This window comes from Eubalaena glacialis, chromosome 9, assembly GCF_028564815.1.
Source record: "Eubalaena glacialis isolate mEubGla1 chromosome 9, mEubGla1.1.hap2.+ XY, whole genome shotgun sequence".
NCBI classification, from domain to species: domain Eukaryota; kingdom Metazoa; phylum Chordata; class Mammalia; order Artiodactyla; family Balaenidae; genus Eubalaena; species Eubalaena glacialis.
Window position 1 is genome coordinate 14,983,491 of NC_083724.1, and position 23,122 is coordinate 15,006,612.

Here is a 23,122-nt window from a genome sequence, read left to right on the forward strand (position 1 = left end):
CTCAGGAAGAACATAAGAGTTTTTTTACCACCTAAATCACCTTGGAGATACAGAAAGTGCACTTTAGAGTTGTGTAGTCATTATCTTAAAAATAGTGAGGGGGCAGTGGGGTGTGGGATGAATTTGTATGGAGATTATGGTGACTCCTAGGAATTTATGTATGTTTAGGTATTGAGAGGCACATTTCTCCTCATTCTCATTGAAACTGTAAATATTGATCGGATTTTTCAAAACCCAAAATACGGGTCTTGTAGAGTCTTTTCCATTGGAAATGCCTATTACTCTTCAGGATACAAGAGGGGAAAAATGGCTGGTGAATGTATTTATTACTGATTCTCCCCATGTGTAGTACAATTCAGGGAGGGGAAATGTGCTGGAGAAAAAGTCATAAATATTTATATTTTAATCCAATTTCCTTTCAAAGTGTTCCCAATTGTATTGAAAAATTGCATCAAATGCGTTTAATTTCACTCTAGGATGTGAAAGCCGCCCAAGCAGAGCTGGAAAAGGCCTTTGCTGGAACAGAAACAGAGAAGGCTCTTCGGTTAAGCTTGGAAAACAAGCTTTCAGAGATGAAGAAGATGCACGAGGGGGATCTGGAGATGGCTCTGGTCCTGGAAGAGAAGGACAGGTCTGGCTCTTACCCCTGTGATGCTCTGACATCCATTTATCTGGCAGCATGATCCAAAAAAAATGGAAAGAGTTGTTGCCTTCCTACCCTTTTCCCCTTCTTTTTCTACTTGTTCCCCATAGTGAGAAAACGGGATAAAATCAGGGTGAAAGGGAAAGGAATAGGGCAGTGTTATGAGGACAGAGATAGAATTAGTAGACAGAAGTTCATGCTGAAAAATTCTACTCAGATACTAAATTTAGCATTCAGGTTTTGGCTATAAGCTTCCTGGTAGCCAAAGGAAACAGGGAAAAACAATTTTGGTGGACCTAAGATTCACATTGCTTACAAGACAAAACAAGCTAGTAACTCAGGAGAAGCCCAGTTTTACTTGTCATTGTCAGAGAGACATTTCTCTTGTAGATTTTCCCAAAGGGAACAGTAAGTGACTCCATCCCCACAGTAAAATACTAGTGAATTTTTTGTGACCTGTTTTCCATCATATCTTTTAATGCAGGCTGAGGGCCCAGATTAGTACAGTGCGAGGGACCAAAACAATGTAGACCAAGTGCAGAGCTCTTCAGTGGTCCAGAAATAAAACGTGTGCCATTTGGTCCAGAGAAGTGGGTGGGCCATATGGCTTTTCGGCAATCTTTAATGCCCTTTATGTCTTGCAACCAAACTTTGAATCAAAAGTGGTCAGGAGAAAGTGGAGGTTTTATTCTTTACCGTTCTTGCATTTTGATACTCTTGCCTTGCTTTGGTAGTTACTAAGTGGAAGGTTGAGTAAACTAAATAGAAGTGAGACTTCCGGCTAACCTCTGGCCCAACCGTTGAAGAGCCAAGCTAGTTTGGAAGTCGACAGAAATTGTTCTAAAGCGCGATCAAGGAACTGAAAGAGTACAGCCTGGCCGAGTGTCGTGTTCTGGAAGGGGGGGCGGTAGGAGGAGCTGGGGAGAGGGAAGCTGGGGCAGGTCCTGTGGGCCTTTTGGTAGAGTTTGGGTTTTGTCCTCAGGGCATGTGAGGAGCCACAGAAGAGCTAAGGATGGGGGCGGGGTGGGAGGGGAAATGACAGGATCAGATTTAAATTTAGAGAGATCCCTCTGGCTGCCCCCTGGAGGATGGATTGGCAGGGGGATGGTGCTGAAGTCCAGATAAGAGGTGATGATGACGAGGACCGAGGTGACAGAACTCGGGTTGGGGAAGAGCAGGCAGAGAGGCTGGGAAGGTTGGGTTGGCATGATGGCTTGAAGGGCTTGATGGCTGCTGGATCTGTGGATGAGGGAAAAGGCCGCAGAGGTCCCCCTGACCCAGGTCTTGAGCTTGAGCAACCGTGGGGTGGTAGGGCAGTTTGCTGAGTTTGTGGGAAAAGGGGAGAAAGCGGAGATGTTTTGGGGTGGAGGAGGTGGGAAGATGAGCTTTCAGTTGGGACACACTGGGTTGAGGGATTGCAGGCATCCAAGAGGAGAGTCCAGGAGGTGCTGGGCCTATGGAGTAAGGCCTGAATTAAAGGAGACACAGATTCCTTCCCTCACCAGCTGCTGAGCCTAGCCTTGGGCTGGGCGCCAGGAACGCAGAGGTGAACACTGCCTTCCTTATAGGGAGCTCCCATGTGGGGGAGGGGACACGCGTTAAACACAGGAAGTCACGATTGGTGCTGGAGGTAAGTTCCGGGTCTGGGCTGTGACAAAAGCCAGGGAGTGATCAGCTCTGCTTGGGTGTGGGGCAGGGAGAGCTTACGAGAGGAGAGCTCTGGGCTTGGGGTGAGGCACCCTCAAAGGTGGGACGCGTGGCACAGTTTGGAGCAGCCTCGGTCCCTGTTAGCATACGCTGTAGAAGCTTGGCTGCTTATCGTTTTGGAAGAGGGAGCCCTTTTTGGGAAGGGTTAATGCTTGCTGAGTACTGACTGTGGTCCGGGCAGTGGGGTCTCCATGGACATGGGTGATCAGGTCGGGGCCTCCCTGAGGCTGCCTGCTCCTGGGGTCTCCTACCGGTCTGGCTGGGGAGGCACCGAAACCTGATGCGTCAGTCCTGCAGGTGCACCCGTCTCTCAGGGATAGAGGTGCCTCAGCCACACTCGCGGCAGCCAGCTCTGGGTTTCTGCCCGCTCGCTTGGGTGTGGCGCTCTGTGGTGGAACTCTCCTGGGCCTAGGATCAGTGTGTTCCCTCCCTGAAGGCAGGCCTGCCCAGGAAGCTAACTTGAGGTCAGAGGTGTGAGTGAATTGGATGGAGCAGGGGCCCTCGGTCACGCCCTGGTGAGCTGGATCCAGATCTGCCACACGACTGACTGCCGCTGAGCAGGGCCCTCACCAGGACGAGCACTGCCCGTGTCCTGGCCTCCCGCCACCCTTTTCAAAGGTACATGCTTTAGCTTCTTGATTTCCTTCAACTGGACCTTACAGCTAGTCCGTATCTCTACGACAGTCAGCCTTGAGGAGCCCTGCAGGTCAGTATGGCCGACAGACATGTTTTATTTGACCCAAACAGTACTTTGAAAAGATGGAATTCGTTGCTGATGTTAAAAAAAAAAGCAACCTAATTTCACGTGAAAGTCTAGATTTCCAGCTTCTCTTGAAAACCTGGAAGGCGTGGCAGGACTGGGCCAGGGTCTTGCTGGACTGAGGCTGCTCCCTTAGGCGGGCCGGTGCACCAGGCTGGCTACAGTCCCCACAGGCCTTCCCTGCTCATTTCCATCCCTGTCTAGAACTTGCTTTAAGGTAACTAAAGCAAATCAATTTTATCGAAGTGTTAAGTTGCACACAGCACGACACATCCATTTTAAGTGCATAGTTTGGTGACTTTTTACCTCTCCAGTTGACTGTGTGATGATTTCAAAGTTGAACCCCTAGAGGGCAATCTTACTCCTCCGAGTTTTGGGGGGTATCGCGCTGGTGCTGCCCGGTTCCCTCTGTACCCAATTATTTTAGTCCTTTTGGGGCACCATAACAAAATACCACAGACTGGGTAGCTTACAAACAATAGAAGCTTATTTCTTACAGTTCTGGAGGCCGGAAGTCCGAGATCAGGGCGCCAGCATGCTTGGGCGAGGGCCCTCTCCCAGGTCGCAGACTTCTTATCGTATCCCCACCTGGCGGAAGGGGTGAGGGATCTTTCTGGAGCTCCGTTTGTGCTGCCATTCATGCGAGTTCCACTCTCATGATCTTATCTCCTCCCGAATGCCCCACCTCCTAATCCTATCACCTTTGTGGGTTAGGATTTCAGTATAGGAATTTTGGGTGGGCACACATTTTCAGATGCTCAAATGCGCATTGCTAGGCGCTTTAACTGCTTTTCGCTCACTCCTCACCTTCACCTTGGGAGCTCGGGAAGCTCTCTCAGACTTCCAAGCCTTTGCTCTTTCTACCCTACTGAGTTGCTTTCTAGGCTTAGCTGGAGAGACTCTTCTGAGGGTCCTTTGACAAAATGCTAATTGCTCAATGTTTAAAAAAAAAAAGTAATTATAGCCATATAGCCACTGTTATTTGTTGAGTTCTGCCATGTGTCTGGAGTTGTGCAGCATTTTAAATAGCTTATCTCCATTCCACATAAGCAAGTTATGGCCACTTTATAGCCGGGGCAGTGCAGGCTCAGAGAGGTTAAATAACTTGGCCGTGGTCGGGGTAATTCGGTGGCCTCGAGAATGGTGTGCTCGGCTCTTCCTGAGGGGGGCCTCTGGGGTCTTGAGGGGAGGTAACGCCTCACTGGCGGGGGCGGGATGAATGGGTGTGTATCAGGTGGAGGTGGGAGCAGAGGTGTGAAGGGCATTCTGGGTAGAGGGAGTGGTGTGCGCAGGGCCGCCCGGCTCCTGGAGAGGCTTGGGAGGGAGGCTCTGAGAGCCCATGAAGAGGGTGACCGTCTCCTGTGAGAGGCGAGACGGACGCTGTCAGCAGCACCTCTGATCTCCTAGGCCCGAAAAGACAGGGCCGCGATCGCCTTGCTGAGGAGTTTGGCCTTTATTTTGGAAGCCAGTCTGTTTTAGACTTTGCCCTGGGAAGCCTTGGCGAGACGCTCTCTGGTTTTCACGCTCACTGGAACCGTTCTGCTTTACTGGTCATGTTTGTTGAGTCTCACTGACAGATTCCTTTGGGAGAGATTTCTTGCCACCCCCCCAGCCCCCCCTCTGCCCCCCAAATTCGTAATCCACTGCTGTCGATGGTGGGGGCCAGTGAAAGTCTTTGAGCAGGCGTGTGACTCGATCAGACCGTAGTCTGGCAGCTCAGAGGATGGATTGACCAGGGCCGGGCTGGAGGCGAATTCTGGCCCCAAATCTCCCACCTGCAAAATGCGGTTCCGTTTATGTTCGGTCGTTGGACACGTCTACTTTGAAGATGTCTGGCCCTGTTTCCTACCTCCTGCTCCACTGAGCTAAGAGAACAGCTTAGAATTAATATTTAAATTTTGTTCTCTTTCAGACTGATTGAGGAGTTGAAGCTGTCTTTGAAGAGCAAAGAAGCTTTAATTCAGTGCCTGAAAGAAGAGAAATCTCAGATGGCATCTCCAGATGAAAACGTGTCATCTGGAGAGCTCCGAGGACTTCCTGCTGCTGTGAGGGGAGATGAGGAGAGAGAGACCGAGGTGAGGTGACGGGACATGGAGGGGGACTTTATTTATTTATTTAAGACTTTCTTTTAATTAATTAATTAATTTATTATTTATTTATTTATTTGTGGCTGTGTTGGGCCTTCGTTTCTGTGTGAGGGCTTTCTCTAGTTGCGGCGAGCGGGGGCCACTCTTCATCGCGGTGCGCGGGCCTCTCACTATCGTGGCCTCTCTTGTTGCAGAGCACAGGCTCCAGACGCGCAGGCTCAGTAGTTGTGGCTCACGGGCCCAGTTGCTCCGCGCATGTGGGATCTTCCCAGACCAGGGCTCGAACCCGTGTCCCCTGCATTGGCAGGCAGACTCTCAACCACTACGCCACCAGGGAAGCCCCTTGGAGGGGGACTTTAATTAGCAGACCTGATCCCCCTGTGGGAAATGGATGCACATTCAGTCCCCAGGGTTCGCGCACAGTGGCCTTCAAAATATTAGCTCCCTGTTGTCTGCTGAGGAATTACCAGAAACCTTTGTTGGGGGCCCTGGCATTTTTTTTATCCTTCCAGTCTCGTGTTCATGTAGAGTCGGTTGAAAAAAAACAGTCCAGGGACTTCCCTGGTGGTCCAGTGGTAAAGAATCCGCCTTCCAATGCAGGGGACGCGGGTTCGATCCCTGGTCAGGGAACTAAGATCCCGCATGCCGCGGGGCAAATAAGCCCACGCGCCGCAACTACTGAGCTTGCGCGCCTCAACTAGAGAGCCCGCGTGCCACAAACTATAGAGCCCATGTGCTCTGGAACCCGCATGCCACAACTAGAGAGCCCACACGCCCTGGAGCCTGCGTGCCACAACTCGAGAAGAGAAAAACCTGCACGCCACAACTAGAGAGAAGCCCATGTGCCGCAACGAAGAGCCTGCGTGCTGCAACTAAGACCTGATGCAGCCACGCAGCCAAAAAGAAAAAAACAAAACCTTTAAAAAAACCAAAACACAAACAAAAAAAATAGTCTACACCTGCGCGCCTCTGTTTTCCTATGGGTTACTTTGTCGATGCCCGGGAACTTTGTTTGCACCCACTGGGTTTGGTTTGTCTCTGTGGTTAGAGGCAGACTTGAGGCCACCTTCAGTCGGAAACTTCAGAGGCAGTGGGGAAGGGAAATAACTTGTATCGGGCCTGGCAGCACTCGAAGGGTGTCAGCGTGCACCTCAATTAATCCTGGCACCTTGCAAGGCAGAGATCATGGTCCCCTCGTCGGGTAGAGAAACACGCTCAGAGGCGTCGTTATATTTTCCCAGGCTCCAAGAGGTGGGTCGCTGGTAGAGACCCCCAAGCCCCCCTGGACCCCTGCCCTCCACTAGGCCGCCTCCATGCCCAGCTGTTTTGAAGCAGGTGGGCAGGCCTGGAGGTGCAGGCAGGCCTGGTAGTGGCCTTCCGCTCCTGGTTGGACCGAGGGTGGCTGCCGCCTGTGGTCCCTAAACGCCAGGGGACGTTTCAGTGCTCATGGAATGTCTCAGTCGCTTTGTGGAGCAGGATCTCCTTCGTCCCGACCACAGCAGCGAACCCTCTAGCCTCACCGGTTAGTTTTTGGCTGTGATTAGCCCGCGTCTGCTCCTCCTCCTGACCCTTCTCGCTCCCCGGGCGCTGTGCTTTAGTGGCTTTTGCACCGTCCCGTAGCTCTTTGGTTCACGCTCCATGGGGCTGGCGGTCAGCCAGTGCGGGTTGCTTGTTTTTACATTTTCTTAACTCGGGTGGATTTCCGGTGAGACAGAAGGAGTGGATGCTTGTTTTCATGAGTTCCTCAGCAGTGGGGTGGGGAATAGAAAGTAAATGCAGTGTTCATTCTAACGGTTCTGGGGAAGCTACTGGATTGTGGGTCCTTTCCGGGCACCAATGAATGCCTTTTCTTAGGCTGCACAAATGGAGCAGGAGGAGAGAAATCGCTTTGAAGAGAGGATCCAGGTATGTTGATATAATTTTTACAAACGTATTGAGGATTTATCCCTGCCCCTTGCTTTCTTCTGAGTGCAACAGATAATTCTGTGTGACAGTAGCTGTCACTCATTGAGTCAAGCTTTAGGTGTGTCAGAGATGGTTTCGTAACCTTTGCGATAACTCTGTGGAGTAGGCATTCCCATTTTGCAGATGTAACACATGGGGCTCAGAGAGGTGAGGTTCCGTCCCCAGGGTCGCAGAGTTGGAAGAGGTGTAGCAAGGATTCAGACCTGCCAGGCCAATCGCAAAGCCACTGCTGCAGGGTCCCCTAGTCACAGCGGCCGCCATTTGTGTAGCGCCTGCCAGCGTAGAAAGTGCTTTCACGTCCATTATCTCATTTGATTCTCACAACAGCCCGGGAGGGAGGCAGTGGTGAATATCTTTAGAAATGAACTCAGACTATAAATGTATATATTCGGTCTCCGTCAAACCAAATTCTCTGCTGGCTTTTGTAGCATTAAGGAGTGAAATTAATGATCTGTTATTTCCCCCAAATAACCTGGTACGGTTTCAAAGGCTTTGCTGTGACTGTATTCAAATTCCAGAAGGCACTGGAGTCCTTTTCACGGGCGTAGCTGTCATCGTCTTAACTGATCTGATCCCCTTCCTACACCCAGCCCTGTTGCCGCGAGCGGTAGGACAGTGACTTGGAGCTGATGCCACGATTCTCAGCTCTACTTGGAAACATTAATCACAGGTTGACAGGAATGATAGAATAACTGCGTTTGAGTGTGCTCTTAAAGATACATTTACAGCGCATTTTGGTTAGAATGCATCAACTTAGTGAATCTTTTTCTAATCTAATTTAGGCACTTCAGAAAGACCTGAGAGAGAAGGAAAGAGAAATTGCTACGGAAAAGAAAAATAGTTTAAAGAGGGATAAAGCCATTCAGGGTCTAACCATGGCACTGAAGTCGAAGGAAAAAGAGGTATGTCTGATACACCTGAAGTGAGACTTTTCTTTATTAGCTTCTGTGACAGGCCTGTCTTACCCTGAATTTTTAGCTTTAGGTAAAAAGTTTATAAGAGAGCTGAGATGAGTATAGAAAGTGGGGAAAGGGTCCTGTAGTCAATTAGAAGTTCTTTTGTAGAGTCTAATTCAGCGCTGTCCAGTATGACTATAATGCGAGTTATGTATGTAATTTAAAATTTTCTAGTAGCCACATTAAAAGAAGTAAAAAGAAACAAGTGAAATTAACTTTAAAATACATATATGCCAGATGTTATCATGTCAACATGTAATCAATAAAACAAAAATAGCAATGAGGTATTTAACATTTTTAAACTCTGACTTTTGTCACCATATTGGACAGTGTAGGTGTAATCTTTTGAAAGACAACAGAAAATCGAGATAAAGGAGTTTTGGGAGGCAAGGCCATGACTGCGACATCTCACCTTGGTGGTCTGCAGGCTCCTCAGAGCCGGTACTTTCTCAGCAGACCCATCACCTCCATCGCCGCCCCCATCTCACCATCCTGCTCCATTTTCTCTGCTCTTGTCTGCGTTGGTGGCACCACCGTATCCCTAGTCGTGCCAGCCAGAAGTCGCCCTTGACTTCTGCTACCTGGCTTGTTGCCTTTGGGATCCAAGGTGGTGGCTCACGGTTCCTTGCGGTTCTCCTGTCACGAGTATAGCCATCAGGTATGTCTCAGTAACTCCTCGGCACAGATACAGAGAAGAAGACACAGCTCTGCTTGCCAGTCCAGCGGGGAAGAACGACAGCGTGAAGGTGTTGTGACTCAGGGAAGTGCAGGGGGCTGTGGAAGCAGAGGGAAGGGGGCCTAGTCCAGGGTAGGGTGTGGATGCGGGGAGCGGGGAGTGCTTCTTCCAGGAGGAGGTGTCTGAGCTGAATCTTAAAGGAGGACTAGGAGTTAGCTGGGAAGGGAGGCGGAGGCCAGGAGGCCATTTCGCGCAGAGGGGAGAATGCTGGTCAGAGCCTTACGTTAGGAAAGAGCCCCTTGTGTGTTTGTGGAAACAAAACAGTTTGAGGTTCTCAGAGCATCAAGTGCAGAGCTGAAGTGAGGTGAGAGAAGAAGCTGGAGAGGTTGCAAGGGCAGCGGAGGTGGTGGAACTGTATTGGGAAAGGGGATGGCAGAAGGGCGAGAATGGAGGCAGGGAGGCCAGTAGCTGAGGTGAGAGCCCCCTAATTCAGAAAGGCTGAATTGGAGCAGCAGTCACAGTAAGTAGGAGTGGAGGGGTGGGGCTTATTCAAGAAATACAATTAGAAATAATTAAAAATTAGAAGTGAATTTGGGGAAATTTGATGATTAGATGTAGGACTTGAGAGAAGGAGCAGTCAAGGGTGACTTCTGGCGGCATGACTGGGGATATGGTGGTGCCACCACCTCCCTTAAAAGCGTAGAAAATGGAGGATCATGGTGAGATGGGGGCGGCACTGGAGGTGATGGGCCAGTTTAGAAGGTACCGACTTTGAGGAGCCCATGGACCGTTCAGGTGAGAAGTCCAGGAGGCAGCTAGATACGCGAGTCTAAAGCTTGGAGAAGGCCCAGGCCTGGAGGTATAGATCTGGGAGTCAGTCGTATACAGATACGAGTGAAAATTCTGAGCGTTGATCTACTTATCCAAGGATAGCGTGGGGTGGGAAAGGAGGCTGAGCGTCGGGCTGCAGGGGACAGCAGATTTCAGGAATAGGGAGAGGAGTGCACAAAGGGGCAGGAGGAATGGCTGCAGGAGTGGGACGCTAACCAGGAAACTGGGGTTGAGGAAGCCGAGGAGGTAGGAGTTTGAGTAACCACCAGTGTCAGCCGCAGCGGAGATTTGGTTCCTAATCGTGGTCCGTGTGATTTGTCTCGTGTGTTGGGAGTTCAGGGCCCAGTGGTCTTTGGAGACCCTCTGCTGTGCAGGGCACCAGTGGTAGGGCAGTTCTGGCTGCTGGCAGAGTCCAGGGTGTGGCCAGGGGAGTTCCTGGCTGACTCTGGGCCAGAGGAGAAGGTCACTGGAGGGTGAGGAGTTCTGGGAAGAGCCAGGCTCGGTGGTTGGGTGGCTCATCTCTGTGGACAGTAATAGAGACTCTTAGTGTGAGCCGGGCATTACTTTAGCGCCCGTACCTATTAACGTTGTTCAAGCCTAACAGTGCTGTGGTGGGGTGAGTGGTCGTATCCTCGTTTTATAGTTGAGGGAATTAAGTCTCAAAGAGATGAAGTGCCTGGCCTGAAGTCATCCAGCTAGTAGACAGCCAAACTAGAAATCCCACTTTTCTGACTACGGAGCCCTTGGTTATAAGCACTCCCCAGTTCAGCAGGAAAAGCTTTTGGGCTGAGCACAGAGAGGAGAGCCCAGTTGCATACTTGGCTGCTCTTCCTTATTTTTACCCAGATTGAAGAACTGAACTCTGAAATTGAAGAGCTCAATGCTGCCTTTGCTAAAGCCCGAGAGGCCCCCCAGAAAGCACAGACCCAGAAATTCCAGGTAAGTGTTGGCTTTGTTTGAAGTGGCTCTCTCCATGATCCTTACTCCTGGTGAGGTCAGGGCTTTGCAGCTGAAAGGAACCAAGGGAGCTCTGAGTGGTCTTTTTTTTTTTTTTTTTTAAATTAATTAATTAATTAATTTTTGGCTGCGTTGGGTCTTCGTTGCTGCGCGCGGGATCTCTCTAGTTGCGGCGTGCGGGGGCTACTCTTCGTTGCGGTGTGCGGGCTTCTCATTGCGGTGGCTTCTCTTGTTGCGGAGCACTGGCTCAAGGCGCGCGGGCTTCAGTAGTTGTGGCTCGCGGGCTCTAGAGCGCAGGCTCAGTAGTTGTGGCGCACGGGTTTAGTTGCTCCGAGGCATGTGGGATCTTCCTGGACCAGGGCTCGAACCCGTGTCGCCTGAATCGGCAGGCGGATTGTTAACCACTGCGCCACCAGTGAAGTCCTCTGAGTGGTCTTTAGTAGAAGAGTTCACTCAGTCTAATTAAAGGAGCGTCTTCTGCAGCTTTGGGTGCTTCTCCAGCCCCTTCCTCAATATGACAGTGATGATGGTGACAACTACGCCCACAGTTAGGAGTGCTGAGCTTAGGCTGTGCCGGGAGTAGACCGTGCGAGATGTGTGGATTATCTCATTTAATCTTCACCACCCTGTGGGGAAGGTAATTTTCACTCCCCTTGTATTTGAGGGGTTTTTGAAGTTCAGTGAGGGTATACAGCTTATTCACGGTCACACAGCTTTGCAAATGACAGGACCAGGGTTTAAATGTAGTAATTGCTGCTAATAAAAGCTGGCATTTATTGAACATGTACTATGTGTCAAGCCCTGTGCCAGGTGTTCTCCGTGGATTAGCTCAGTAAATCTGTACAACAGTGCCATGAAGTAGGCACTGTTAATATCCTTGTTTACTGCTGAGGAAATCCAGGTTCAGAGATTCAAGTCGCTTGCTCAGGGTCACAAAAGCGGTAAGTGAAAGTGCTAGGATTTGACCCCAGAATCAGTCTCACTCCCAAGCCTGTGCTTTTCCCCGTCACCCCCTACCTCTCCTCACCTGGCTTGCCTGCTCCCTGCCAGGTTTCTGTTCCAGGCTTTGGTTATTTGACCCGCCTTTTTTTTTCCCCCGCCAGCGTTGTACAGCAAGGGCACCTGCTGGTCATCCCCTTGATCTTCCCTCTTTCTTGCTAATTTTAGTTCTGTGTTTTGAATTAACATTTTCTGCTCATGTTTCTAGTTTCCCTCTGCAGTGTATACCTGTTACTAATAACTAATGAATCAGTAATGCTCCATCATGGGATTAAGCCCATACTGCCTTAAAGCTCCCCCCTCCCACTTCTTCCTCCCTTGTTGTTTTTGGTGATAAAGTAGAAGTTAGGAGTTAAATCTAATTTAAGACTGTTTGGTTCCTCAGATTCATATCCCATGCCTTATCTTTTCAGAGCTTTGGTTCACAGTAAGAGTAATTGAAGTAATTTGGTTTAAGTCCGTGTGCACTAGAAGCAGAGACAAATCTCTGTCTTTGGACTCTCAGACTTGCCTTCCCCACCATTTTGACAGTGGTTGATGAAATGGAGCTGAGATTACACTTTACACTGAGTTTTTTTTCCTTGCTTAGAAAATAACAAGACTTAAAAGCTGAGTTCTTAGCAAAACCGTCTGTATTTCCCATTCCTTGAGAAAAAAAGTATATGTTGGCAATTGATAAGCAGAGACCAGACATCCTTACGTGTTGTGATATTTTACTTGTTGTTGGGCCTTGAAGGAAAGAAAAGAGTCTTATACGTTTACGTGTTACCCAGACTTATTACATCCATTGATTAATTTCATAACCCTCAGTCCTAGTCTAAAAGTGATCTTTGAGGTTTTGTAGTTTACAGTGTTGGCCGGGTTTCTCATCTTGCAAAGTATGGAGATCAGACACTGTTGAAATTCCTCAGGTTCTGCATGGCACGTTGGCTGTTCGGAGAGCACTCATTTAATTCTTACCCACAGAGGCAGAGTGCTAACCCGTTTGACAGGTTGCCAGTACTTGAACTCAAAGTCTGACTCCAAAGTCTCTGCTCTTTCCATTTTTCTGATTATGTGTGTGAGTCAATACACACCAGACCCTTATATCGGCTAATTCATGGCGAGGTATGTATAATTTGAATATTGCACAGACATTTGAAAACGCATTGTCTTTCACATTTTGGGACCTTTTTGGGATGTCACATGATTTGAACTAATTGCAGCATGAGTATAAGAGCTAAAGCTCACAGGGGTGGCATCAAGCGTGACAGTGAAGCAGCAGCAAGCGGTATTCAGATTCTTGGAGCAGTTGCCACAGTGCAGAGAGGTAGATTCTAATCACAGGTGTGACTCTGTGAAGGTTGCAGTGTGGCCTGCCTGTGCTACCTCGGAAGCCATTTAAACAGTGTATTTTCAAATTGGAAGTAGCGGTCATGCCTCCTCCCCTCCCTGCTCGGCTTTATAAAAGTAAAATTGCACATGGCAGGAAACTCATAAAATATTTAAAATGGTGGAAAGAGGTTGATAAAAGTCACCAGTAAACTCACGTCTAAAGATGTTCACTGTTAGCACCTTGACCCTTTTCAAAGCATATTTGTACATATATATATGTCACCTTTGAAAAATTAAATAACATTATAATATGTATTTTGTTATATAATCTCTTCTGTTTTCATTTAACATTCTTTCCCTGGCAGTATATGTAGATCTAACCAATCTTTAAAAAAATATATTTTGAGATAATTGTAGATTCACATGCAGTAGACTTCTGTATACTCTTTACCTAGTTCTCCCAAAGTTAGCATCTTATGTGACATAGGACAAAGTCACAACCAGGGTATTGGTGCAATCTGTTGACCTTACTCAGATTTCAGCAGTTTGACATGCAGTCATTTGTGTGTGTGTGTGTGTGTGTGTGTGTGTGTTGTGTGTATCTCTGTGCTTTTTATACAGTCTTTTTAAACAGCTGCATATATTCCATAATATGTATGTATCGTATTATTTTTACTATGAAGAACCTGGGGTGGGACATGAATTTGAATCCTAACTCTGCTTCACTAACTTGTATCATCTTGGGCAAGATATTTGCACTCTCCCAGTCTGCTTGCGCATTGTAAAATCTGGATAGTCACATTTATGTCACATAATCCTTACAAGGATTAAATAAGAACATGTATCTGGGCACAGGTGGTAACTCAGTAAATGTTAACTCATCCTTAAGTTGGGTGATGTAGTTCTGGCATTAAAATATAGTAGTTTTTACTTTGGTCTATTTTCAGATTTTCAGTTAATGGTGTTATACACATAGCTTTTAATTTGAGGAAACTCTCCATATTATCTCTTGATTGGGAATGAAAGATAATGGAGTAAGTGACGGAAAAGGGAACCTAGATTTATTTATCCTGCACCTGCTGAAACAGGACTTTATGTGTCATATTTTATCTTCACAACAACCCTGTGAAATAGAGATCATTCTCACACATGAGGAAACAGAACTTCAGAGAAGTTAACTTCTCCCAAGTCACACAGCTAGAACTGGTCTTTGAACTCTGGGCCTTCTGACTCTTTCTTTATTGAACTCATCATGTTTCTGTACTGTGGGGAAGAACAATTTGTTTCATATTATTTGGGCTTTAGTTTCTTTTTTGGGGTGGGGGTAGGGGGGTGCTTTAGTTTCTGACCATGTCTAACTGGGTCAAGTATTTGCCACCTGATTTATAAGCAACTGACTGGTGTTATAGAATCTGAAAGTCAGGGTGTCTTGCAGGAAAAGGTAAAAAAAATTCTCCAAAGAAGTTTTCCAGAGGGCCAGCTAAGGGAAAATTAACATGGAAAGTATTTTTATGAAGTGAATCGAATGTATGAATTTGAATTCTTCGAGCTTAGATTTTTAAAGAGGCTTTGTTATCGTTATTTACATGATAATCCCACAGAACTTTGATCACTTTATAATATCTATTATTTTAGTATCAACCATTGCTATCCTTTGTTTAACAAGCTCCTAACTGGTGTTCTCCCCTTGAATTCAGTCTGCTTGTTTTAATTTTTTTGTAGTTTATTGGTGTTAATTGGAATCTTCCCTGGAATGGGCAAGACAGAATAGTGCTCTGGGAAGAACACAGGCTCTGGAGTCGTTTGAATCCCGGATTTAATCACTTATGGTCTGATGACAGGCTAGTCATTTAACAGTTTTGAGCCTCAGTTACTTAAATAGGGATAATAATGTGTACTTTGTAGGGTCCTATGAGAGACTGAGATATAATATGTGTAAAAGTGCCTGGTTTAGCCCCTCATGCATAATCAGTGCTTAATAAAAGGTAACTATGAAAATTGTTCAAGGTGAGCGTTTTCCCAAATCATTGTTTATCTTCTTTTCTCTTTTTTGAGTTTATTTAAATAAGCACTGCCCCAGGTACATTTTTTGGGTGGGCCCGTGACCTAGGTTTCCCATTTCTTTTTATTTATTTTAATTTTAAAGGAAACTAAAACAGAAGCTTCTATAAAACCTACTTTGGAATTTGAATGGCTTTCTCCCTCAGCCTCTGTTGCTGTGTCCTAGACAATAGTTGGGGAAGCATGGGACCAGATGGCTGGGTTGTAGGGGCCCGGGAACAGCGGAACCCCTCTGCCTCCGGAGTGACCGTGGTTGTACCCACCTCTGCTGAACAGCTAGGACTTCATTGTCGACAGAGGCAGAGATGGATTTCTTGGGAAGGACCGGAAGCTGGGGCCAGTCCCTTTACTCCACAGTCTGAGCTGCGACCTTGACAGCTCGAGTGTCCCTTGCTTTAAAATTTTTAATCTTGTCCTCAATCTAATTCAAAAGACAGATTTTTTTAAAAAGTTAATTTTCTTCTGAGTATAAGTATTATATACGTTTCAAAAATTTTTTCAGAAGACTGGCAAGAAGGGAAAAAAGGGAAATCAGGAAGTCCCCCAACCACTATTAACGCCTTGGTGTTTTTCCTTCTAGGCTTTCTCCTATGCATAGATTTTATTTTTTAGATCATTTACAGTTTGATTTTTTAAAAAATTTATTTATTTTTGGCTACGTTGGGTCTTCGTTGCTGAGCGCGGGCTTTCTCTAGTTGCGGCGAGCGGGGGCTACACACTTCGTTGCGGTGTGCGGGCTTCTCATTGCTGTGGCTTCTCTTGTTGCGGAGCACGGGCTCTAGGTGCATGGGCTTCAGCAGTTGCGGCACGCGGGCTCAGTAGTTGTGGCTCGCGGGCTCTAGAGCGCAGGCTCAGTAGTTGTGGAGCACGGGCTTAGTTGCTCCGTGGCATGTGGTATCTTCCCAGACCAGGGATCGAACCCGTGTCCCCTGCATTGGCAGATGGATTCTTAACCACTGAGCCACCAGGGATTTTTTTTTTTTTTTTTAATGTAACATAGTGACTTAGAAATATTCACATATTATCAACTTTTTGTAAATATAGTTTTAAGGTTTTATTGTGTGGCTTTGTCATACTTTGTTCGTTTTCATATTCTTACACATTTAGGTTGTTTCTTATTTTTCACTGTTTTAAGTAATTCTTTGATGAATGACTTTGTATATAAGGCTTTTCCCCCTTATATATATATATTTTTTTTTAGATGTAAAAATTCTTTTTTTTTTTTTTTTTCCACACACACTGTATTTTATTTTTACAAGAGATAAATAGACTGACACCAAGCATTGTACATGGATGACCACAACAAAAGCAACAATGATTGCAATTACCAAACATGAAACACACTCATACTATGTCATAATATTGACATTCAGTCCAGTAATCCTCCACTGTAACAGCTCCTTTACTTTGCAGTGAAAATTGATTTGTATATTTTTTGCCTCTGAGTCCTTGTGGGATTTTTTCTTTTTTTAAATTCAACCAGAAAGTCACAAAAATTATACTCATCCTCATCAGTTCACTCAGTCCCATGCAATTAATTTTTTTTTTTCATCTTGATCTTTTGTTAGCACTTTTATGAGCTCATCAGTTTTTCATTAGAGTTCTGAAAATGCTTATTCATTCAGTTCAGCAGTACAGTCAGGTACCAGAAACCTGTACTTGTCAGAGTCTTTTCCATGAATTTCCTGAAGATGAAACCCTTTTATAGGAACATATTTACAAAAGCATCAGAGTATACCCAGAACTGTCTGTAAATGACAAAAGACTTAAAAATGACCACGGTTAAAGATTTGATGAAAGTTCATAATAATGCAGTTGACAAGAAAATTAGTTATTTCTGAGATATACATTTTAAAGTAATAACTAGGATTATGACTTATAACATTATACCAGAACATATAAGATTTTTAGAAATTTCATGTAATGTCTGAAACATTGTCCCCCTTATATTTTGGATTCTTCTCCGAGATTGAATCCTAGGAATGGAATTATTGGGATGATTGTGAACATCTTTATATAATACACATATACTTGATGTACATAATCTGTCCACGGGGAGTTCTATCAACGTACATTCCTGCCAGCATATTTCTTGGCTTCTAGATGCTTGGTCAGTTCTTGAAACGTGAATGTTAATTGTGCCATTTCCCAATAAGCTTGCCAGCACTGGATATTCTCATTAAAACAATCTCACTTGTTAAATGAAAGCTTGTTTTAATTCGCTCTTTTTGATTATTGGTGAGTTATGACATTTTTTCATATGCACGATAATCACATATATATTTTCTCTAATAAACTGTATTAATGAAATAAACATGTTCTTGAGACGTGTAGACCTCCGACTGTGCTGAACTTGTAGCCTCTTGAGGTGGCTATCGCTTACCAGGCTGACTACTCCTTTTTCTCTAGATGACTGTGGGTTCATCTCTAACAGAGATGAACATTGCCAGTGCTTGAATCCATCTCTGCTTTTCAAACAAAATTCTTTATTTTCTATCTTTTTAAAATAACTTAATTAAATTGTCTTTTAAACTATTACAGAAATAACATGCTCACTAACCTTACAACATTTGAAAATACAGAGAAGTAAAGGAAAAAAATCATCTGTATTCCCACCCTACTAAATACGGTTACTATTAACATTTTGTGCTTTTCTTTCTCATCTTTAAAAAAAAAGTTCTTTTACACAATAATTGTAGCCTTTTCCCCCTTAACATCACCGTCATAACATAAACACTACCCTGTGTTATTTCAAAACTTTCATATTATTTGTGCTGTGGGTCCTGAATGTTATGTTAATCTCCACCTCTCTCCACCCTCCCCCCGCCCCGACCAAAAAAAAAAAAAACACCAAACTGATGAACAAGGAGCACCGATTTCTTGGTTTGTTTACTGAGCTGTGAAAATCAGCCCAGCTCCCCTTCCCCTCCTCTTCTTCTAGGGGTCTGAAGATTACGAGGCTGCTCTGTTAGAAAAGGCAGCCCTTTTGGCTGAGCTGCGCTCAGAAAACCTCACCAAGAGCACAGAGAACCACAGACTGCGTAGGAGCATTAAGAGAGTCACCCGGGAGCTGAGTGACCTGCAGCAGGAGAAGGAGAGACTGGAGAAGGAGCTGGGGGCAGCCCACCGAGAGAGGAGCAAGGGAGACCGCATCACCCATGTGAGTGCCGCTCGGCCCTCGAGACAGCGGGCAGGGCGCTTGGGCTGGCCGGGGCTCTTTGGCTGTTTTAGGGAGACAGATATTCATCGCCGAAAACTTAGCAAAACCGGAAGAATATAAAATATTTCACTCACCATCTCATCACCTAGAAATGACCAGTCTTAGCTATTTGATGTTCTGGTCCTTTTATTCTCTCTCTCTCTCTTTGTGTCACACACACACACGCGTGCACATTATTGGTGCACATTATTGGTGTCAAGCTGAAAATGCATTTTTGTATTCTTTTTTTTTTTTTTTAATTCAATGTTCTCCCTTTGGTGTGGGGTCGTCATGAGTGTTCTTCAAAAACATGTTTTTTTGTGTGTGAACATAATGGTTCATCACTTGAATGTGCTACAGCTTATTTAACTAGTCGTTACTGTAGGATGTTTAGTTCATTATATATATATATATATTTGCCTTATAACAAATGCTGCAGCAAACATCCTTGTACATAAATATTTATGTGCTGATTATTTCCTGATAGAGGTATAATTACTGGGTCAAAGAGTATGAATATTTTAAAGACTATTTTATAGATACACCCAAATTGTTCTCCAGAAAGATTATACCACGTTTCCCTAGGTGAGAGTGATCTTTTTTTAAGACTACTCTATTTAGCATTGGATGTTAGTATTTAAGAAATTCTCTCTGAACTTGGTAGACAAAAAAGTTTATCTTTTACAGTTTCTGTTATGTTTAAATGTAAGTATTCAGCATCCTGAGGTCACATCCAGATCCACAGCCTCGGTGCAGTCGGGTAGCATAGGGACTGAGTCTGAGTGATTGTTGACACTCAGGTTAAACGAATTCCCTGCATGGGAGCCTGGGGCAGGCAGAGTCATTGGAGTAGAGAGCTCGAAGGAGAGCCCGCAGGTACCAGAGGTTAGTTCTCTGGTGGCTGCTGTTGGCAGAGACGGGACGTCAGGACCATAGTTTGAAATCCTAAGGCTGGCACTGACAAGAGGATTGAAATATAAATGTTTGTCTATTTTATCAGAAATTTGAATGAACATCAAGAGAGCAATAATGGAAACTTAGGAAAATAAGAAAATGTCGCCTATAATTCCACCACCCTCATGAAGTAACTCTGTTTTTCAGTATCACCCTTTAGTCCTGGTGCATTTGGGGCCCCAGTCCAATCAGAGGCTAAATACTGTTGTGTATTCTTTGATCACTTTCTCTCTCATGGCCATCTCCCCGTGTTGTGTAGGCACCAGAGCAGTCATGCTGAATGATGCATATGCTTCATTGAATAGATTTCACACGATTTACTTAATAATTTCCTGCTCTCTTGGACATTTTGGCTGTTTAAATAATGCCACAATGAACATCTTTGGGCATAAAGGCATTTTTTTTTTTTCTTGAAATCCCAAGGATAGTTTCTGAGGAGTGAGATTACTGTGTCAGATGGTACAAATATTTTATACTAGTTAATCATGCTGCCAAATTATTTGTCCAAAGGGCTGGCCCAGTTTATGATGCCACCAGCAGTATTGGCATTTACCAGTTTATTGCATGTTATTAAAAGACCTGTTTCATATTTATTCAGTGTTACTGAACACCAAATGTATCTAGTTGAGATGCTGATGGAAATACATGGCATGAGCCCTGAATGTTTTATTTTTTCCTTAAGGGAGGTGAAAATGTTATACATGACAAAATGCAAAGCAGTGTAAAACCCAGAGCTAATTCATGCAGCTTACGTAGTCAGTGCGAAATATCCTTGTGGGACAGCGTAGTCAGGGAAACCTTCTAGAGGAGATGACACTTAAGTTGAGTGAGCAGTGTGAGGTCTGAGTCGTGTGCCTCTGTGGATGAGGTAAAGAAAAGACTGGCCAGAGGGTCCTTCTATAGAGGTCAGTTTTCATAACCAATTCTTAGATCCTTCACTGTTGGATAACATTTTTTTTTTTTTCAGTTTAGTTTGTCCCCTCCATCCCCCTGTATCATATAAAAATGTTTATTCAATAGAAATTGGATTCGGGAGATATACATACACACACACACACCCACACACACACACCCACACCCACACCCACACCCACACCTAGGTGTATAAAATACGTAATTGTTTCTTTACATTATAACTTACACTTGAAATGGCTATATAACGTTACATCAAGTGGATATGCTGTCATTTATTTACCAATCCCTCTATTATCAGACAATGTTGGTTCCATAATTCACTTATTCATGAAAACCCTAGTGCTTCTAAAAGAATTTTGGACTGCTGTTGATGAGAAGATTTATTCCTAAGTAACATGCATACGTCTTCATAACGAAGCAAGGAATGCTTGGCAAGGAATGGAAGGGGCATGTGACAGTGAGAGGGAGAGACTGGAGTGAAGTTTACTACGGGTGAGAGTTTTTTTTTTTGCTGGGGACAGAAACCCAGCTTTAAGTAACTTAGGCAGAAAGGGGAATGCATTGCCTTGGATAACTGGAACAGCTGGAAGGACAGGGGTGACAGAACTCTGCCGGGACCGAGTCTGTGTCTCTCTGAGAGCTGGCTTCTCTTTCTTGCGTCCTCTTACTCCAGCTCCAAGTGGTTGGACCCACCATTGCCAGCCCTGCTGGGATCACAGCTCCCCAGTTTAGTACATGAGATGAAGGAGGACTCTCACACCCCGCTACCCCTGTCGTCCCCTGGTCGGGAGGGCCAGACGGGTGAGGTATCGAGAGGCCCAACTTGGGTCACGTGCTCATTCTTTGTCAGAAGTGTGTGTGTGTGTGGTTGTGTGTGTGTGTGTGTGTGTGTGAGCTCGTGTATCATCACTGGCAGCTTCCCCTAGAACCACATGTTCGGAGGGAGTGAGCAGTTATCCAGAGAAGGCGCTGCTTTGTTTCAGGGCAGTGGGCACCAAAATAGCAGCTGTGCCTCTGGATGCTCACCTCAGGTGAGCGTGCCTGTGACTCAGGGCTTCCTAGTGTCTCATCACGGCTGCTTTTCTATGTTGAGTCATGCATGTTTCTGACAAGACGATCTGGCCATGGTTTCTTTCTTTTTGAGCATGTATTGCATCACAACGCTATCTCTGCTTAACTTCTGGTTTTATCCTCAGAATTTGACTGTGTCCATCTTGTGAGCATGCTTTGCACCCGATCTTGGGGGCACTGGCCTGTTCAGGGTCTGGGGAAACCTGCTGGGGGTGACTTTGCCTTATGGTGCTAGGACGCATGCGGAGGTAGAGTGTAACCCACCAGCCTTGCATGGCTTATCAGCTGGTTCTGGTAACTAGGCTCTTTAACTAGAGCCTCCCACTCACCAGCTGCTATTGCTGTTGCTTTTGGATTGAAACAAACAAAACCCCAGCCCTTTTGGTGGCCTCTGTGTCTGGCTTGGCAATGGAAAGGACTCCATTCATGCATTCAGCCACATGGAACGCTTTGTGCAGGCCCTCAGCTCTGCCTGGGGACAGTTCCAGGACGGAGATAGGAACAGAGTAACCACGGGAGCACAGAGCAGGATCGGAGAAGGCTCCCCGGGAAAGTAACTCTAGAACTGGTTCCTGAAGTTTGAGTTGAAGGTTACGAGCTAGGCGAGGGAGAGGAGAGTTTCGTGTAGGAGGTGAAGGTACACAGATGTGAGAGAGTATGGTGTTTGGGGGAAGAAGAGTTTGGGACTGTAGTGAAGGGTGGCTTTAACCTAGAGAGAGGTTGAATTGTAGAGGGCCTTGGATACAGAGTTTGGGAGTGTGGACTTGACCTACAGGCAGTGGGGCCCCTGTCGAGGGGGAGTTAAGCAGAGGATTGTTGCAGTTTAGAGAGACTTGTCTGATGGAGGTCTGGAGAATGGGTTGGCTGCGGAGAGCCCGGAGACAAGAAGATGAGAAAAGGCACGTGATGTGTGTCAAGCTCCGAGAGGTCAGGGATAGAGGGGAAAGAGAAAGGACCTGCTCCTCTGTAATGGAGCCGCTCAGGTGTGGCTTCTGGGCTGCCTAGGTGCATACTAAAGCTCCCCTCCAGGACTCGTGAATACTCAGTATTTACTCAAACTTCACTGCATCCCACAGGTAGGGCTGAAAAACACTGGTAAGAAAATGTGTTCCAAACACTGGTCTTTTTCTCAGTCCACATTCAGCTCAATCCTCAACACCACCCTCTGTTAATGAAAACTGCTGTTACAGAGTGATAGAAATAAAGCAGATATGATTTCTTAGGTGTATTCTTCTTCAGTGTACTTTACAGTTAATACAAGGACTGCCTGTCTTTCCCTTGGTGCTCACAACCCTGTGATTGGGCATACAAAAGGTTTTTCCCATTTTACAGATTAATCAGAATTTTTTTTTTCTTTAATAAATTTATTTATTTATTTATTTTTCGCTGCGTTGGGTCTTCGTTGCTGTGCGTGGGCTTTCTCTAGTTGTGATGAGCCGGGGCTACTCTGCATTGAGGTGCACAGGCTTCTCATTGCGGCGGCTTTTCTTGTGGAGCACGGGCTCTAGGCGCGCAGGCTTCAGTAGTTGCAGCACGTGGGCTCAGTAGTTGTGGCTCGCGGGCTCTCGAGCGCAGGCTTAGTAGTTGTGGCGCACAGGCTTAGTTGCTCTGTGACATGTGGGATCTTCCCCGACCAGGGCTCGAACCCATGTCCCCGGCATTGGCAGGCGGATTCTTAACCACTGCGCCACCAGGGAAGCCCCAGAGCCTCAGAATTTAAATGGCTTGATCATGGTCACATAGAAAGTGATAAATATGTGACATGGATCCAAGTCTGTGGACTCTTAATTTCAGGACTTTGCCTAAGATACCATGCTGAGGCTATGCCAAACAATATTTATGTTAAGAATATTGTGCTTTTAGCAAAAAGGAAGATTGATACAATTTCAGCTTTTCAGCGGACTACAATAATCCATTTTCAAGACCACCCAACTTGAAGTATTTTGGTTATTTGCAGCTTTCAGACTTGTAATTTCTTTCTTTCTGTGTTTCAAAAACATTTTCAGAGGTTTATGGAAAGTCATAAA

General features: G+C 45.7%; 1 protein-coding gene across 6 annotated transcripts in view; it reads left to right on the plus strand.

The window, feature by feature from the left end:
* Window positions 1–23,122, plus strand: part of CDK5RAP2 (CDK5 regulatory subunit associated protein 2) — a 184,434-nt gene that overhangs the window by 45,303 nt on the left and 116,009 nt on the right. For 5 of the 6 annotated variants that reach the window (XM_061200019.1, XM_061200023.1, XM_061200021.1 and 2 more), the window contains exons 7-12: window positions 477–631; window positions 5,023–5,185; window positions 7,052–7,102; window positions 7,945–8,064; window positions 10,472–10,564; window positions 17,898–18,116. In XM_061200019.1, the coding sequence (XP_061056002.1) occupies window positions 477–631; window positions 5,023–5,185; window positions 7,052–7,102; window positions 7,945–8,064; window positions 10,472–10,564; window positions 17,898–18,116 (801 nt within the window). Of the gene's footprint in view, window positions 1–476; window positions 632–5,022; window positions 5,186–6,641; window positions 6,720–7,051; window positions 7,103–7,944; window positions 8,065–10,471; window positions 10,565–17,897; window positions 18,117–23,122 lie in introns of those variants that run through there. The other variant, XM_061200025.1, reaches the window with a different exon arrangement.